The sequence below is a fragment of the Lontra canadensis genome, unplaced genomic scaffold, assembly GCF_010015895.1.
Source record: "Lontra canadensis isolate GAN:19392208 unplaced genomic scaffold, GSC_riverotter_1.0 scaffold2, whole genome shotgun sequence".
NCBI lineage: Eukaryota > Metazoa > Chordata > Mammalia > Carnivora > Mustelidae > Lontra > Lontra canadensis.
In genome coordinates, this window is record NW_022630996.1 from 8070808 (window position 1) to 8088581 (window position 17774).

Below are 17774 nucleotides of genomic sequence, written 5' to 3' on the forward strand. Positions count from 1 at the left end.
GACCAGTGGAGGGCTTGAGCCGCTCAGCAAGAGGGCGTGGGAAAGGGCTTCCCGGGGCTGGCTCCCCAGAGGAGGAGGGCAACATTTGGTCATTTTTGTCGTTTGGGCATTGTCCTTGCTTTTCTATGTCCATATTTTGATATCACATATGATTGAGGGTTAGTCTTGTTTGTGTCTGGATCCAGCCTGGTCCCAGGATGGCTTTGTCTGATGTTGGTGTTCTGTGAATTTGTTTATGTTCAACAGCAGATATCATGACTTTGCTGTTGGCTCCCATCTGGGGTGACTTTTTTCTTTGTCCACACACAAACAAGTCTCTGCCAGTTCAGTGCAATCATTTGCCCTGAGGCATGCCATTAGCGTGGGGTGGGGTGGGGGTGGGGCATCGGAGGGTGCGTGTCTGAGATGGCCAGTCGGGTACAGCTGCTTCCACGCATCTGGAGGGGCTGAACTGCTTGATCAGGCTTCCGGATCCCCCGGCTGCTCTCTGACGCCTTCTATCGCCTCAGCTGTAGGAGGGAGGGAGTCTCTTTCTAGGAAGCCCCGCAAAATTGCCAAAACTCTGTTCCCCATCATTTCACTACTCCTTCTTGGCCCCTCTATAGACGTGTGCTCTGTTAAACACACACACACACACACACACACACACACCACTTGCAGAGAGAGTAAGAAATCCCTACCCAAAATCCCTACCCACTGATGTTCATGCTTCTGAGTCAAGTCGGGAGACTGATTTAAAGGCATTCAATGGGGCGCGCCTGGATGGCTCAGTGGGGTAAAGCCCCTGCCTTTGTCTCAGATCATGATCTCAGGGTCCTGGGATTGAGCCCCGCATCCAGCTCTCTGCACAGTGGGGAGCCTGCTTCCCCTCTCTCTCTGCCTGCCTGTCTGCCTACTTGTGATCTCTCTCTGTCAAATAAATAATTAAAATCTTAAAAAGAAAAAAAAGGGCATTCAATGGACCACAACTTTTGAGAGCTAAGTTTCACAGAGATGAGGGCCCGTGGGTGAAAGCCAGTTCATTCCTCCAGGATGAGCCCACGTGCTCTCTGGGGAGGTTTTGCAGAGGTTTTTCTGGGGCTGAGATTTGTTTACTCTATGCTCCTTCATCCCTGGCCTGACTTATTTTCTGATGTGGTTTCACTATTATTATTTATTTACTTATTTATTATGTTTTACAATACTCCACCGGGGTAGGAGCCCTTTGGCGACTCAGACCGTGAAGTGTCTCAGGGGCCAGTCGGTAATGTCTGTAGCTTTACCCAGCATGATCCTTGGCCCACAGGAGCCACTCATGGAATGACTGAATGAGCCAAAGGGGGAGTTGCACCAACAGTGTGGGTTTGATTGGCTTACAAGTTCAAGACCAAGGACACTATTGTATACTTTTTCTACCTCTGGTTGATCACTGGTTTTGTTTTTATTTTTCCTTTCTCCCTCTGTAGCACACATGTAATGGAAACAAGTCCGTATTTACAGCTGGACCCAGCCATTCCGGGAGTGTACTCTGGAAATCCATACCCATTTGGGATTGATCCGGTAATAATGTCTTCTTGGGTTAAATATTTATCATGTAAAATGTCTTGCTGAGAAGATCTCTAGGTAGGGGAGAAGAAAGTGCCGGGGGGGGCTGTTGAATCAACAAATTTACGGGATAGAATTACATATACTGAGGGTTTTATGACACTGAGCAGGACTCAAGTAAGTGTCCTACCTGTACCCTTTCCCTAGCCCCTGGGTCATTTTCCATATAGTTGCTCAAACATTTTTCTCTGATGATTTATACCCCTGGTGGTTAATGATTGCTTCTTTCAAAGGCCTTTGGTTGCCTGGAAAGTATGCCCGTTAGAGGAGTCATTTAGCATCCTAGTCAAGTTGCATTTTCTCCCCGTGAGTAACGTCTCCCTTTTCCTAGGAAAGTGTGGATTTGCTCTTATTTTTGCTTTATTTTATCGCATAGAATTGATATAAGTTTAAAAGAAAAAAGGGGTGCGTTAACTTTTACGTGGTGGTTATAGCTATCTGTTGGATTCGAGCCAAGCGAAACAAAGCTTCACAAAGGCTTCCTCGCGTAGCCTTTTAGATATAAAGGGATTTCGAGAAGGCTCCCAAGCCTGTTAGCTTGAAGCCCTGTTCGGTGATGGCCCGGCGCATAACCGCCACCAGGTGGCAGCCTTGTGCCCCAGATGAGCTTGAGCGGGCTAGACCCGAACTTGGCAGATGCCCTCAATAAATGTTTCTTCTAAGCCCTTTTTGTGGGAGAGATCTCGGGACCTCGGTTTTGGTTGCTGACAGTTAAGAATAAACAGTACCGGCCCTAAAACTATACTCTCCTATCTATGGGTCGTCTCTTCAGTTTCCCCGAGTCCTCCCCAGGGCTTGTCTGTCTCCCTTCCCTTAGGAAGACAGAAAGCATCACCCAGGATTTGTTTGTGCTTTGCACTCGGAGGCGCTCACACTGTAAGCGCTATCCCAAGAGGTAAAGTCCTTGAAAGCTGGTAAACTGCAAGTGCCAAAAACGAATGCAAGTTGTTATTTTTGTGGATTGAAAGACTTTTTCTGTAGTCCAAGGAATCTCAGGATTAGCCAGGGCGGGGGTGGGGGGTGGAGTGGGGTGTGGAGGGGTCCAGAGTGGGCCGATCCCAGGATCTGGTCGGCCTTCCTTGGCTTTGAATCTCTTTGCCGCTACTGTCCTCTCTTCGCTTCCCAGCCCACCCCTGACTCATCAGCAGTTCCTGTCTGCCTGGTTCTGCTCCTCAGACAAAGGACGGCATCGTCATGGCTCAGAACACACTGGGCTACGGTGTCCATCAGGAAAGCGGCTTTGTCATCTGCCCACCTGTTAGGGAGGAAAAAGGGGAGGGTGGAATAGAAGTGGGAGGTTGAGAAGGATTAGCTTTTTTTCTGGTAGCATTTATTTTTGAAATTTTTGAGATTTCTGGTCTTTTTATTATAAAACATGAGATTAAAAATCCAATAAATACAAAATAGTATTAAAAAAGAGAGAGTTCTCTCTTCTGGAAATTCTGTTCCCCCAGAGATAGCCCCTTTAACAGAATATTTCTGTGCCTCTGTTAGCACTTACATATTTAAAAATATATTTTTAAAGATTTTATTTATTCATTTGAGAAAAAGAGCACGAGAGAAAGAAGAGAGCACAAGTTGAGGGTGAGAGGGAGAGGGTGAGGGAGAAGCAGACTCCCCACCAAGCAGGGAACCTGATACGGGACTTGATCTCAGGACCCTGGGATCATGAACTGAGCTGAAGGCAGATGCTTAACTGACTGAGCCACCCAGGCGCCCAAAGATTAATTTTTTTCATTTTAGAAAGAGAGCACACATGTGCAAGCAGGGGGAGGGGCAGAGGGAGAGAAGCTCAAGCAGATGTCTTGCTGAGCGTGAAGCCCTACCTGGGGTTCGATCTCATGACCCGGAGATCATGCCTTGAGCCGAAACCAAGAGTTGGTTACTCAAAGGATTGAGCCACCCACATGCCCCAGCACTCACTTCTGTTAATGAGGGGTTGGATTTTTCACATAATGTAAATTTCTACAGGTGCATTTGTTGACGGTGTGCAACACCTTTTTTGAGCATCAAATCACAAAATATTTGGCTGTCAGAGCTGAGAAGTCTTTGTAAAAGTGTTTGTAGATATTTTTGTAATAAATGAACATAACAAAATGGCTTAAAGTCTATGTTCTTGGGTCAGACAGCCTGTGTATAGATCTTGCCTTTTCTATTTCCTTGCTATGGTTTTGAGCAAGTTAACACCTCTGTGTCTCTATTTCCTCATCTGCAAAATAGGTATGACAACAGCTCTAACTCACTGGGTTGCTCAAAAGAGTAAACGATTTTTATGCATAAAACACCCAGAGCAGACTTTGATCCATAAGTAGGGTCGATACCCCATTTGCTGTAATAGTATTTCTTCCTCGATGTGTAAAGAACTCAATCTCCCCAAGACTGAGATAAAATTCTCTTATGTGTAAAAGGGGAATATTTATATTTATATCATAGGGTTTTTGTTAGAATTAAACGATAGTACATTTAAAGAGCTTAGTATGTGTCTGGTACTTAATTTTAAGTTTATCAGATTTGGCTGGTTCTACAGTGTGCTGGTAAATGGGTCCTAACCATGTTGAGTGATCCCGTAGGGACTGGGCAAGCAGGAAAGCAAAGGCAAAAGCAGAGGCTGGAGGGCAGGCCTGGTGCTGCTGAAATGCCAGGCAGATGGGGGAGGTAGAGAAGATGCCTCTGGTGTCTGGGCAGCCTTCTTGGTGGTTGGCTGGCTGGCAGCTGCTCAGGACATTGTAAAGAGAGAATCCGTGAGATATGGTTCCTGCCTGTATGTGTACCTGGGGTAGGTGCAGGATACATTTTCACTGAGGCTGTGCCCAGGAGGGCTTTGAGCCCTTAACAGAAGCAAAGTAGTTCAGAGGAGGAAGTTATTGTAGGAGGGAGAATGAGATGACCCTCCTGGCTCTGTTACCTTTGAGGTGCAGTACAGCAAACCCTTAGGACATATCTAGCAGGAGGCCTGGGGATGTGTCTAGAGTTGAGGAGGGGTTAGGAGTGAGAGCAAAGACTCGAACCACTTACATTGGAGGGGAAGTGGAGACCATGGGGCCATTAGCTAGCATGGAAACCTGACCAGCCCATGAGCCCCCCTCTGAGTGCTTGCTCTGTGTCAGTCTTGTTAGGAGGACAGGGACATGTGTCCCTCTCTTTGCAAGCCTGGCAGCTCTGTTTAAACAGGGATTGTGGAAAAGGCAGGGACCATGTCTTGTCCATAGTGTTAATACATACGGGCTATAAGAGCGGCTTCTTGAGATGGACCCAGGAAAATGCTTTGTAATGTGAAGCACTACATTCACAGTAAAAGGTGGTGTTACCGAGAAGGGATCGGATACATTCATGGGCCAGAAATCTCCACCACTAAGTGGACCTGAGGCAAGTGTGAGAGCTCCCCACAATGTGTCAGAATGTCTTTTCCCTTAGGAGGAAATCTCATGGAGGATTTTCTTTCTTCTGGCCACTGGATATTCACTAATGGCACTGATGGTTGTGACACATATGTCATTAAAGTTGCATTGATGAGGGGTTTCTTCCTTTTCCTTTTTTGAGCCTAAAATGCATGCGTTGAATGGGATTGAAATTTGAAAATGTGGTCCCTACAGTGACTTCCTCAGGAGAAGTCCTGCTGTCACCCCTGATAGAACTTCCAGACTCTGGTCTCATGCATTTCTTGTCATGTTTCCCGTCCAGATTTGGAACTTGGCTTCAAACAAACTAACATTCTTGAACTCCTACAAAATGAAGATGTCAGTTATCCTGGGAATTGTCCAGATGGTTTTTGGTGTCATTCTCAGCCTTTTCAATCACATGTAAGTTTTCATGATTAACTTGCTGCCTATTGGTCTGACCCTGGCATTGAGGAGCAGTGACAGAGCCACCTGTGTGGCCCCACGTCCCTTTGTGCAAGAGTTTCCTTCTTCCTATGGGGAATGCTTTGCCACATGTCTTGGCTTGAGCCAGGACAAGCTGGTTTGGCAGAAGTGGGACCTTTGTTTCTCCTGAGCTGGGTCACTCTAGTAGGAGGGCACTTTTCACCTCCGAAATATTTGAGGGTCCAGAAACGGACTGGCAAGCCCATACCACCTTGTGTCCCCCAACCTGAAAGGCCTCAGTCACTGCCATTTCCAGGATTAGCTCCCACCAGGGGGCAAATGGAGACATAAGTACCTCTGGGCCAACCTGCCCTCAGATTCTCAGTCCTCTACGATGTCATTTCTTCCAAATGGTAGCAGCTTCTTGCTTGGGCTGTCTCGGAATACTTCTCAAACCTATTTTTCTAAAGGCGTTAATGTATGAAAACATGGAAAGTGGTCAATTACACATGAACTCTTAAGCTTCCCCTCAGAAGGGACCCAGACTACTTCTGTTCCATTGGCCAGAGCCAGCCCCATGGTGCCCTCTGACCTGAAAGCTCACACCAGTGCAGATCTACTCGAAAAGTCAGATAGAGTTAACGAGTCAACTAGTGAAAATTAGTGACTAGTGACCCTGGTACCATTGCCTCCCTGAAAGGGCCGTGAGAATTAAATGAGAGATGATCCCGGAAAGTATTTTCCGGAGCAGTCTGTCCTTTGTTTCATTGTGTGTCAGGCTGACCTCAGTGATGCAGGAATCCTGTTTTATCGAGAGATCTCCCTTTTCCCTCAGAGAAGTCTTGCAATTAGCAAAGGGAGTGGGGGCCCTTTCTGACATTTTAACTTGGGGCCCCTCAATTTCGCTTTGTGGGACTCTCTCTGTATCTTAGAGCATGAGTTGACAAACTTTTTCTATAGAGGGACAGAGAATAAATATTTTAGGCTCTGGAGGCCAGACTGTCTCTGTCACAACTACCCAGTGCTGATGTTGGAGCATGAAAGCTGCCACAGACAATCTGTCAATGTATGAGTGGGTCTATGTTCTAATAAAACTTTAGTAGGGAACACGGAAATTTGAATTGCATATAATTTTTGCATATCTTTATCACAAACCATTCTTTTCAGTTTTTCGGTCAAACATTGAAAAATGTAGAAATTATTTTCAACTTGTGTGTGGTTTAAAAACAGGTCGGTGATGGGCTCAGTTTGGCCTTTAAAACTTAGCTCTCCAACCCCTGTCTTAGGAGAAAAAGCTTCGTAGTCATCCTTCTATATCTTTGTGCCCATGGATGTGTTATGAGCTAGATGTGCAGGTGAAGTTGTGGTCAAACCACCAGCTCTCCCTGCAGACCTGCCCTTTGCTTCGGACTCTACCTTCCAGACCCTGGTTCTCTTGAATCCTTCCTTCCTCTTTTTTCCATCCCAGCGTCATTGCTGCTTGCTCGGGGAGTCAATGCGGTGTGTGAAAATGAACATTTCGTGCTTCAGGACAAATGATTAGTTCTTGATGTTCACTCATTGTTCCATCTCTCCTGTGTGTTTCCCACACGCAGATACTTCAGAAGAACTCTCAACATCGTTCTGCAGTTTGTTCCTGAGATGATTTTTATCCTGTGTCTGTTCGGATACTTGGTTTTCATGATCATTTTCAAGTGGTGCCACTTTGACGTCCGCACGTCCCAGCGCGCCCCCAGCATCCTCATCCACTTCATCAACATGTTTCTGTTTAACTACGATGACCCTTCCAATGCTCCCCTGTACGAACATCAGGTATCGATGCGTTTTTGTTCTTCTTTCACGCTCTTGAGGATGTCACGTCCATCTCCTACTCTTGAGTATTGCAGAAAGTAGTTGTTTACAAGACTGAGCCCTCTCAGCACCCACTCAAGGCTGTTAGGTTTTTTACATTTCAGAAGGTGTTTATGAGAGCGGGTGAACATACAGGTGCTTAGGGCAACAAGGCGGTGCGGTGTCTAGCCGCTCCTATTTGGGTGACATGGGACAGGTTATTTCTGTGCCATTGAAAATTGGCTTGCCCATCATTTGCAGCGAAAGAAAAAAAAAGCCCAGTCCTTCAAATTCATTAGCCTGAAACTACAGATGGTCTAAACGGGGCCTCAAGATGTAATCCTGTTTTATTCTAAACATAAGTGCTAAGGTGGACAAGAAAGACAACTGGAGAGTCAAGAAGAGGAGTCCCTCTGTTCATGTGGGCAGGGGCTCCCGGGAAACCAAGACCCAAACTCACACTCTCTTCTGAGCTTCCCTGGCTGATTCGGTGTGCCTTCTCTTTTTTCTTTTGGTTCTTCTTCTGTGAACCATCCCTCCCAACACCTGGACTGTATTGCCGTGTCTTTTTCTTCCACTTCTAACAATATGTCACCTACTTAGCAAGTCAGCCTCATTACCAACTTGATATTTTATTTTAAAAAAGCGTAAATGCTCCATGGGAGCTGGAGATAGAAACCAGACAATGAGTGACTTTCGGTAACACAAGTAGTTTTCCTCTTGCCTCTCCCAGTGACTAACTTGATAATACTGTGTGAACACAGATTGTCACTACTTGTATCTCCTGAGTCCTGGTGGCTATTTTCCCAATGTGACCCTCTGCTGCTCCTTCCAGCCAGTGGCTGCTCACCCTGGATGTCCTCACGGAAGACATGCTCTGTCCCTCCTGTGGCCATGCGTGGCCTCTTGTGTTTGAGTCCTAGTTGTATTCTCCTGCTTTATGGGAACAGCAAACAAGAAGAAGAGAAAAGGCCTTGTGGAAGGGCATTTTTTATGAAAAATAAAGATAATTCAGATTTTAGATAAGAATCAGAGAAGACTTACACCGCTGAAAGCTCTTTTGAGGTGACCTACTTTACTATTGTAATGTTTTTGTTATACCTCAGTGAATGGTATAAGAACCACCCCAGACTGTGAACACTAAATAAACCTATTTGGAAGGTTGGTTTACTCAGTGGTGGAGTCTGAATGAATGTTTCCTTGGATTTCCCAAACAAGTCTTCTCTTTTAGGCAAAGGACTCAGACTCACTAACTATTTTATGTGCTAACTCCCTTCATAGAGACTAAAGTCCTCATCTGGTCTGGAATGTGCACTGAATTTGGCACAGTGAATGGTTTTTCCAGCTTTTTTTCCCCTTCAAAAGCCTTATTGGGAACTGGCCAGTTTTGCTGTGCCCTATTTTGAAGATGAATTATCATGACACTGTTTGAAGTTTCCATAACCTCATTTTGGGGCCATGAAACTGGAAGAGACAATGGAAGTGGATAACCCAGACCCTTCCCAACACTGCGGTGGCCATCTTGGTGCCATGTTTGAATATCAAAGAAGAAGAGCAACAGATAAATACAAATTTTCAGTTACTGTGTACATCATGAAGTGGAAAACCTTTTCTAAAGATGAACAGATGGTGATGAGGTAGCTTCATGCACAGGAACTGGCAAGCATGACGTGTGTTTCTGAGGCTCCCCTCCATCTTCTGAGCATTTCTGAGGGGAGGAGGATAGAAGACTGAGCAGATAAGATGTCCCCACTGTTAGCAGGGTGAATCTTGTCACGACTAGCATTAAAATCATCCCTGGCATTCACTGAGAGCTTGGCCAGAACAGTAGAAGAAAAGTGAAAGCCTAACAAACGTTTTTCCTCCCCACCTTGAGCACCAGCAACCACACCTTTCTGGTAGCTCCCCGGGGCTTCCTGGTTCTTTGACAACAGCAGCTCTGGGTCACTCCTGTAGGCTGGTAACTAGGGGGTGTATAATAAGAGGTGGGGACATGAAGACATGAAAGGAAATGTGTAGCAGGATGATAAGGTGAGACGAATTCGAGGTTTCGACAGAAGCATCAAGACCGTCGCTGCCTCAGCCCAGGGGGAGCTGTGAGGGAGACAGGCAGGGAGAGCTCAACATGGCTGCCCCAGAGCCCGGTGGGTGACTCACCCATAGTGAGAGTGAAAGGAAGCTTTTTTTTTCTTTTTGAGAGGAAGGTTCTTTTTTGTTTGTTTGTTTTGTTTTTCTTTTGAAAGATAGAGAGCACCAGAGCACAGATAATTATCTAGTCCTGGGAATATATGATTGCTAATTGAGATCATCTTTGTGACTTAAAGGGACCCAAGGACTTTTGACTACTACAGAGTGACCAGTGAAGTCATGGGGCCTGCTACACTTCTCATGCAGGGCCAGGGGCTAACTATTCCCGTGGGACAAGGGATAAATAAAGTTGCCTTTATAATGTGCCTCATGAGTACTTCTTGTTCACATATGGGGTGGGTGGATAGCAAGGGGGTACTCAAAGAGTAAGGAGTAAGACAGTGAGTTTCCAGTGCCCACCCTGGATTGACGCTGGGCACCACTGGAGTACAATGAGATTATTCCAAAACATAAAGGTGAATGGATACACTGACATGCTTTTACTCTCTCAAAATAAAGTACAACTAAAATGATCCATATTTATGATATTTATCATTTAAGTTACGCTGTGAGATCACCTTGAAATGATGGGATCTTACCATTCTGATCTTACAGCAAGAAGTCCAGAGTTTCTTTGTTATTATGGCTTTGATTTCTGTCCCATGGATGCTCCTGATTAAGCCATTTATTCTTAGAGCCAATCATCGAAAATCGCTGGTAAGTGCCTACTTGTTGCCATGCCCTCACTGTGGATAGGAGCGTGCGTTCCTTGAAAATAGAAGTTTGCACTTTCAACAGAGTGCTGGGCTTGGAGGGCCTTCTGATTTCCAGAACAATGCTCTATTAAGGACAAACACATTTAAATCTTACATTTTGCAAACTTTGTTCAGGGTATGTGTGTATGCCAAGTCTCCTGGTAGCTAATGACTTAGAGTCTGAACATGGTTATGTGATTAGTTGAAAATAAAAGTATTCTACTATAGTATGAGCTTGTTGATGAATATTAAAAGCTGTTTTTATCAGATTTTTCAGTTGTGAGCTTTTACTATATCATGGTAGAGTATGCGAGTACAGGAGTGAAGAAATACAAATAAGCCAGCTTCTGTTTACTAGTGATTTTTTCCCTTTTGCCAAATAGCCCATTCAGTCGGTTTCCTCCTTTTGTCTGAACTGCTCCTGAGCCTCGCGTTTACTCGGGGAGTGAAGAAGAGTTTACTATCAGTCTAAATCAAATAGGATTTGGGAAGATTGACCTCCCAGGGCACATCAGAATCTAGAAATCCACACGAGCGCGGTTTGAGATGATCAGTCTCGCGCTCTGTATGTACATCAGTGCACAAGAGTAAGTGGAATGTGCTGAGATCACACATGTTTTAAGTGGTTGTAGATATTTTCAGATAAATACTTCCTTTTCTCAAATCTGTGGGATACTGACCTGGCTGAGTCAGGGAGCGGGAGCTGAGGCTGGAGTACCAGAGATCCGTGCCTAGGTGGCGCCCTCTTTCTACATCACCTGCTTCTCTTCCTGCTGTGTGGACTCAGTTAGGAAGCTTGTCTGATAAACACTGTTCAAGCCGGAGATGAATTAGAAAAAAGACGAAGCCAAGAATGCTTGTTTATTGTTTGGTTAATTGGTGAGAGACCCAGCTGATAAAGGGCGGCGGAGGTGGAAGGTGGTCTAGAGGTGACCAAGTGTTTCAAAGGATGGTGGCAAAGAGCTGTTTGCCGACATAGATGCCATTCTCTTTTCTAGAAACTCAGCCCGTCCATAATGCAGTGAGCTTAAGTCCATAAGCCGGAAGTGAGCAGCTGACTCCCGCGACTCCTGCCTTGCTCTTTGCTCCACAGAAGGTGTAAACAGTTGCTGATCTCAGTGTAGTTGTTTTCTCCCTTTTCCCCACGATGACTTACCCAATAGGGAATGGAGTCAGAGAAGGTTTTCTTAGTCTGCCGTCTTGGATGATACCCCCTAACTCGACTCTGGGTAGCAGGATTTCCCCGAGATGGCGTGGAGGTCTGTCTCCTTGGGATCTCCTCGGAATGCATAGCTGTTGGTTGGTTTTTTTGGCTGCTGATTAGGACCCTGGTGGTCATTTTTTCATGTTAGAAACATTTCTACCGCCTACATCCAAGAGATGATTCCATAATTCCATCATCTGGCCCCCCTCCCAGTTCCCTCTATGAAACTTTAAGGAAACCCAGCATGGAGAGATTCTAAACCAATTGTTCCACTGGGCCTCAGGGATATGGGCAGGGGTCCCCTGTATTCAGGCTCCTCTATAACCCTATCACCCAGGATCCCTGCATTTAGAAACTCCTGCACTAGCGGGTCGCCCGTCCTATGGCCCCTGTGGCATATACCCCACAGCCAGCCCGTGAGTGCACACCTTCCTCCCTGGACAGCCCGGCCTTCCACATTCTGTCTCCCCTTCTACTTGCCCTCCTGGACCCAGGTCTCCTCCCTCACCCATATCTCAAGTCACAGTGATGTAGCTTAGCATTTCTACTCAATGTCTTTACATTTACATGTGCCTTTTATGCTAAACTTTATTTTATGTTTAAAAAGATTTTATTTATTGATTGGGAAGGGGCATGTACAGGTGGGAGGGGCAGAGGGAGAGGGAGAAGCAGACTTCCCGTTGAGCAGGGAACCTGAAGTGGGACCTGATCCCAGGACCCCGGGATCATGACCTGAGCTGAAGGCAGATGCTTCCCCAACTGAGCCAGCCAGGAACGCTAGCTCCGTTTGTTCTTAAATGTTATGTAAAGGGGGTCATACACATGCCCTCTTCTGGATCTGGCTTCCTTCATCCGGTGTCACATTCCAGAGATATGTACGGACATGCGCTTGTGTATAATTACTATATGGTATTACCGTGTATGAATATACCACAATATGTCTATCCATTTGCTCACTGATAGTTAAATTTAACTTGTTCTAGTTTCATTATATATTGATTTATTTTGTTTTTAATTAAATTTTTTATTAGGTTTAAAATTCCAGTATAGTTAACATATGCAGTGTTCTATTCATTTCAGATGGACAATATAGTGATTCAGTAATTCTTTATATTACCCAATGTTCATCGCAGTAAGATGAACTCTTCATCCCTTTCACCTAGTCTACCCACCCCCCACTCACCTCCCCTCTGGTAACCACCAGTTTGCTTTCTGGAGTTAAGAGTCTATTTTTTGGTTTGTCTCTTCTTCTTTGTTCATTTGTTTTGTTTCTGAAATTTCACATGAGTTAAATCATACGGTATTTTCTTTCTCTGATGGACTTATTTCACTTAGCGCAACACCCTCTAGGCCATCCACGTCATGGCAAATGGCAAGATTTCATTCTTTTTTATGGAGGAGTGTTCAGCCACGTAATGACATGGGTGATACATCACTTCCTCTTTTTTTCATTCATCTGTTGATGGACAGGTTTCTTCTATAATTTGACTGTTGTCAATAATGCTGCAATAAACGTAGGGGTACTTCAAAATTAGTGCTTTCGTTTTCTCCAGGTAAATACCCAGGGTGGAATTACTAGATCGTATGGTAGTTCTATTTCTATTTTTTTGAGGAGCCTCTGTACTCTTTTCCACCGTGGCTGCCCCAGTTTGCATTCCCACCAATAGCACGCAAGGTTTCTTTTTTCTCTACATCCTCTCCAACACTGTTGATTCTTGTGTTTTTTATTTTAGCCATTCTGACAGGTGTAAGGTGATATCTCATTGTGGTTTTGATTTGTATTTCCCTGGTGGTGAGTGATGTTGAGCATCTTTTCACATGTCTGCTAGCCAACTGTCTGTTTTCTTTGGAGATATATCTATTCATGTATTCTGGCCATATTTTCATTGGATGATTTGTTCTTTTGGTATTGAGTTGTATAAGTTCTTTATATATTTTGGATACTAACCCGTTACTGGATATATCATGTGCAAATATCTTCTCCCACTCAGTAAGTTGTCTTTTAGTTTTGTTGACTGTTTCCTTTGGTGTGTAAAAGCTTTTTATTTTGATGTAGTCCCAGTAATTTATTTTTGCTTTTGTTTCCTTGCCTTAGAACACATACCTAGAAAAATGTTGCTATGGCTGATGCCAGAGAACTTACTGCCTGTGTTTTCTTCTAGGACTTGTATGGTTTCAGTTCCACATTTAGGTCTTTAATCCATTCTGAGTTTATTTTTGTGTATGGTATGAGAAAGTGGTCTAGTTTCATTCTTTGGCATGTAGCTATCTAGTTTTCCCAACACCATTTGGTGAAGAGACTCTTTTTTCCCATTGTACATCCTTGCTTCCTTTGTCAAAGATTAATTTACCTTATATTCATGGATTTATTTCTGTGCTTTCAATTCTGCTTCATGATCTATGTGTCTATTTTTTGTGCTGATGCCATACTGTTTAGATTACTGCAGATTTATAATATAACTTGAAATAAGGAATTGTGATACCTCAAGTTTTGTTCTTCTTTTTCAAGATTGCTGTGGCTACTTGATGATTGTCTGTGGTTCTATACAAATTTTAGGATTGCTTGGTCTAGCTCTGTGAAAAATGCTGTTGGTATTTTGATAGGGATTGCCTTAAATCTGCAAATTGCTTTTGATAGTATGGACATTTAACAATAGTCCATGAGTATGGGCTCTCTCCATTTTTGGTGTGTCATCTTCAATTTTTTTCATCAACGTTTTATAATTTTCAGAAATACAAGTCATTCACCTCCTTGGTGAAGTTTATTCCTAGGTATTTAATTCTTTTCAGTGCAATAGTAAATGGGACTGTTTTCTTCATTTCTCTTTCTGCTACTTCCTTTTTAGTGTACAGATCTGCAACAGGTTTCTGTTCATTGATTTTGTATCCTGCAGATTTACTGAATTTGTTGATCAGTTATGCCAGTTTTTTAGTGGAATCTTTTAGGTTTTCTGTATATAGTATTATGTCTCCTGCAAATAGTGAAAGTTTTGCCCATTTACCCATTTGGATGCCTGTTATTTCTTTTTGTTGTCTGCTATGACTAGGACTTGCGATACTCTGTTGAATAAAAGTGGTGAGAGCGGACATCTTTGTCTTGTTCCTGATGTTGGGGGAGAAGCTCTCAGGTTTTCACCACAGAGGATGATGTTCCCCATGGGGTTTTCACATAGGGGCCTTTATTATGTTGAGGTCTGTTCTCTCTAAACCTACTTTGTTGCACACTTTTTTTTTTTTAATCATGAATGGATGTTATACTTTGTCGAATATTTTTTTTCTGCATCCATTGAAATGATCATATGGTTTTTATCCTTTCTCTTGTTGATGTGATATATCATGTTGTTTGATTTGTGACTACAAAACCACCCTTGCATCCCAGGGTAAATCCCACTTGATTGTGGTGAATTATTATTTTTTTTTAATATATTGTTGGATTCAATTTGCTAGTATTTTGTTGAAGACTTTTTGCATCTGTGTTCATCAGACATATGGGCCTATAATTTTCTCTTTTTTGTGGTGTCTTTATCAGGGTAGTGCTACCCTCGTAGAATGAATTTGAAAGCTTTCCTTTCTCTTCTGTTTTTTGGAATAGTTTGAGAAGAATAGGTATTAAGTCTTTAAATGTTTGGTAGAATTCATCTGTGAAGCCATCTGGTTCTGGACTTTCATTTATTGGGAGTTTTTTGATTACTGATTTAATTTCATCATTTGTTGGTCATCAGTCTGTTCAAATTTCTATTTCTTTCTGCTTCAGTTTTGCGGAGTTATATCTTTCTAGGAATTTATCCATTTCTTCTTGGTTGTCCAACTTGTTGTAATATTCTCTTAAAATCTTTTGTATTTCAGTGGTCTTGGTTGTTATTCCTCTTCTTTCATTTCTGATTGTGAGTTCTCTTTCTCTCTCTTTTTTGATGAGTCTAGCTAAAGGCTTATCAATTTTTTTGATCTTTTCAAAGAACCAGCTCCTGGTTTCATTGATCTATTCTGTTGTTTTCTTAGTTTCTATTTTATTTCTGCTCTAAACTATATTATTTTCTTCCTTGTACTAGTTTTGGGTTTTATTTGTTCTTTCTCTAGCCTCTTAAGGTGTGAGATTAGGTTGTTTGAGATTTTTCTTGAATCTTGAGATGGGCCTGTATTGCTATACACTTACCTCTTATAACAGCTTTGCTGCATCCCAAAGATTTTTGGACCATTGTATTTTCTTTTTTAAGATTTTATTTATTTACGAGAGAGAGAGAATAAGAGAGAGCGAGAGCATGAGAGGAGAGAGGTCAGTGGGAGAAGCAGACTCCCTGCCAAGCAGGAAGCCTGATGTGGGACTCAATCCCAAGACTCCAGGATCATGACCTGAGCCGAAGGCAGTTGCTCAACCAGCTGAGCCACCCAGACACCCTGGACCATTGTATTTTCATTTTCATTTGCCTCCGTATGTTTTTTGATTTCCTCTTTGATTTCTTTGTTAACCTATTCATTGTTGAGTAGGCTGTTAATTAACCTCCATGTATTTGTGTTCTTTCCAGACTTTTTATTGTGGTTGATTCCTAGGTTTATAGCATTATGGTTGGAAAAGATGCATGCTATGACCTCAGTGTTTTTGAATTTGCTGAGACTTGTTTTGTGGCCTAATAGGTGATATGTTCTGGAGAATGTTCCATGTACACTTGAAAAGAATGTGTATTTTGCAGTGTTAAGAAGTAATGTTCTGAATATATCTGTTAGATTCATTAGGTCCAGTGTGTCATTCAAGCCACTGTTGCCTTGTTGGTTTTCTGTTTGGCTGTAAATAGGGTGTTAAAGTCCCCTAATAGTATTGTATTACTATTGATCGATTCCTCTATGCTCGTTAATAGCTGCTTTATGTGTTTGGGTGCTTTTCTATTGGGTACATATTATTTACAATTGTCATATCTTGTTGAATTGTTACCTTTGTAATTATATAGTGTCCTTTGTTTCTTGTTATAGTCTTTGTTTTAAAGTCTGTTTTGTTCAATACAAGTATTGCTACGCTGGCTTTCTTTTCACTTCCATTTGCATGATAAATATCTTTCCATCTCTCTACTTTCAAAGTGCCTGTGGCTTTAGGTCTGAAATATGACTCTTGTAGGCAGCATAGAAATGGGTCTTGCTTTTTATCCATCCCATCACCCTATGTCTTTTGATGGAAGTGTTTAGTCCATTTGCATTCAAAGTAATTATTAATGGGTATGTTCTTATCGCCATTTTGTTCCTTGTTTTTGGTTGTTTTTATAATTCTTTTCTGTTCCTTTCTTCTCTTGCTCTCTTCTCTCACCTTTTGGTGGCTTTCTTTAGTGATATACTTGGTTTCCTTTATCTTTATCTTTTGCATATTTATTACCAGTTTTTGATTTTTGGTTACCATTACATATACATATAACGTCTTATACATATAGTGGTCTATATTAAACTGATGGTCACTTAAGTTTGAACCCATCCTAAAAGCACTAAATGTTTACTCTTCTCCCCTCCCCATATTTTAGGTGTGGTATCATACTTAACATCCTTTTATTTAGTGAATTCCTTGATTCATTTTTATAGATGAACTTAATTTTACTGCTTTTGTACTTCTTACTTTTCTTACTCCTGCTAATGATCTTTCATTTACACCTGAAAAGTCTCCTTTAATATTTCTTGTAGGGCTGGTTTGGTGACAGTGAATTCCTTTAGCTTTTGTTTGTCTGGGAAACTCTTTATCTTTCTTTCGATTCTGAATGAAAGTCTTGCTGGAGAGAGTATTCTTGGTTGCAAGTTTTTTTCTTTCCAAACTTTGAATATGTCTTGCCTCTCTCTTCTGGCCTGTAAAGTTTCTGCTAAAAGATCCCCTCATAGCCTTATGGGACTTCCCTCATAACTGTTTTCTCTTCTCTTGCTGCTTTTGAAATTCTCTCTTTATCACTATCATTTTAATTACTATGTATTTTGGTGTGGGCCTCCTTGGATGTATTATGTTGGGGAAATCTCAGTACCTTTTGAATCTGGACTTCTGTTTCCTTCTCCACATTCATTAACTTTTCAGCTATTATTTCTTCAAGTGAAATTTCTGCCTCCTTTTCTTTCTTCTTCTTTTGGGATCTTTACACTATGAATATGATTACACTCAATAGTGTTGTTGAGTTCCCTTAATCTGTCCTCATTTTTTTTTAAGATTTTATTTATTTATTTGACAGAGACACAGTGAGAGAGGGAACACAAGCAGGAGAAGGAGAGGGAGGAGCAGGCTTCCCACCAAGCAGGAAGCCTGATGCGGGGCTTGATTCCAGGACCCTGGGATCATGACCTGAGCCAAAGGTAGATGCTTAACAACTGAGCCACCCAGGCTCCCCTTTTCTCATTTTTTATTATCTTTTTCTCTTTCTTTTGTTCAGCTTTGATTATTTCCATTACTCTCTCCCCTAGGTCACTGATCTGTTTTTCCACTTCCTCTAATTTAGGCTTTATTCCCTCTAGTGT

General features: G+C 42.6%; 1 protein-coding gene across 2 annotated transcripts in view; it reads left to right on the plus strand.

Moving 5' to 3' along the window:
* Positions 1-17774, plus strand: part of ATP6V0A4 (ATPase H+ transporting V0 subunit a4) — a 51904-nt gene that overhangs the window by 21848 nt on the left and 12282 nt on the right. For both annotated transcript variants that reach the window (XM_032868274.1, XM_032868263.1), the window contains exons 14-17: positions 1446-1539; positions 5266-5384; positions 6983-7199; positions 9960-10061. In XM_032868274.1, the coding sequence (XP_032724165.1) occupies positions 1446-1539; positions 5266-5384; positions 6983-7199; positions 9960-10061 (532 nt within the window). The remainder of the gene's footprint in view (positions 1-1445; positions 1540-5265; positions 5385-6982; positions 7200-9959; positions 10062-17774) is intronic.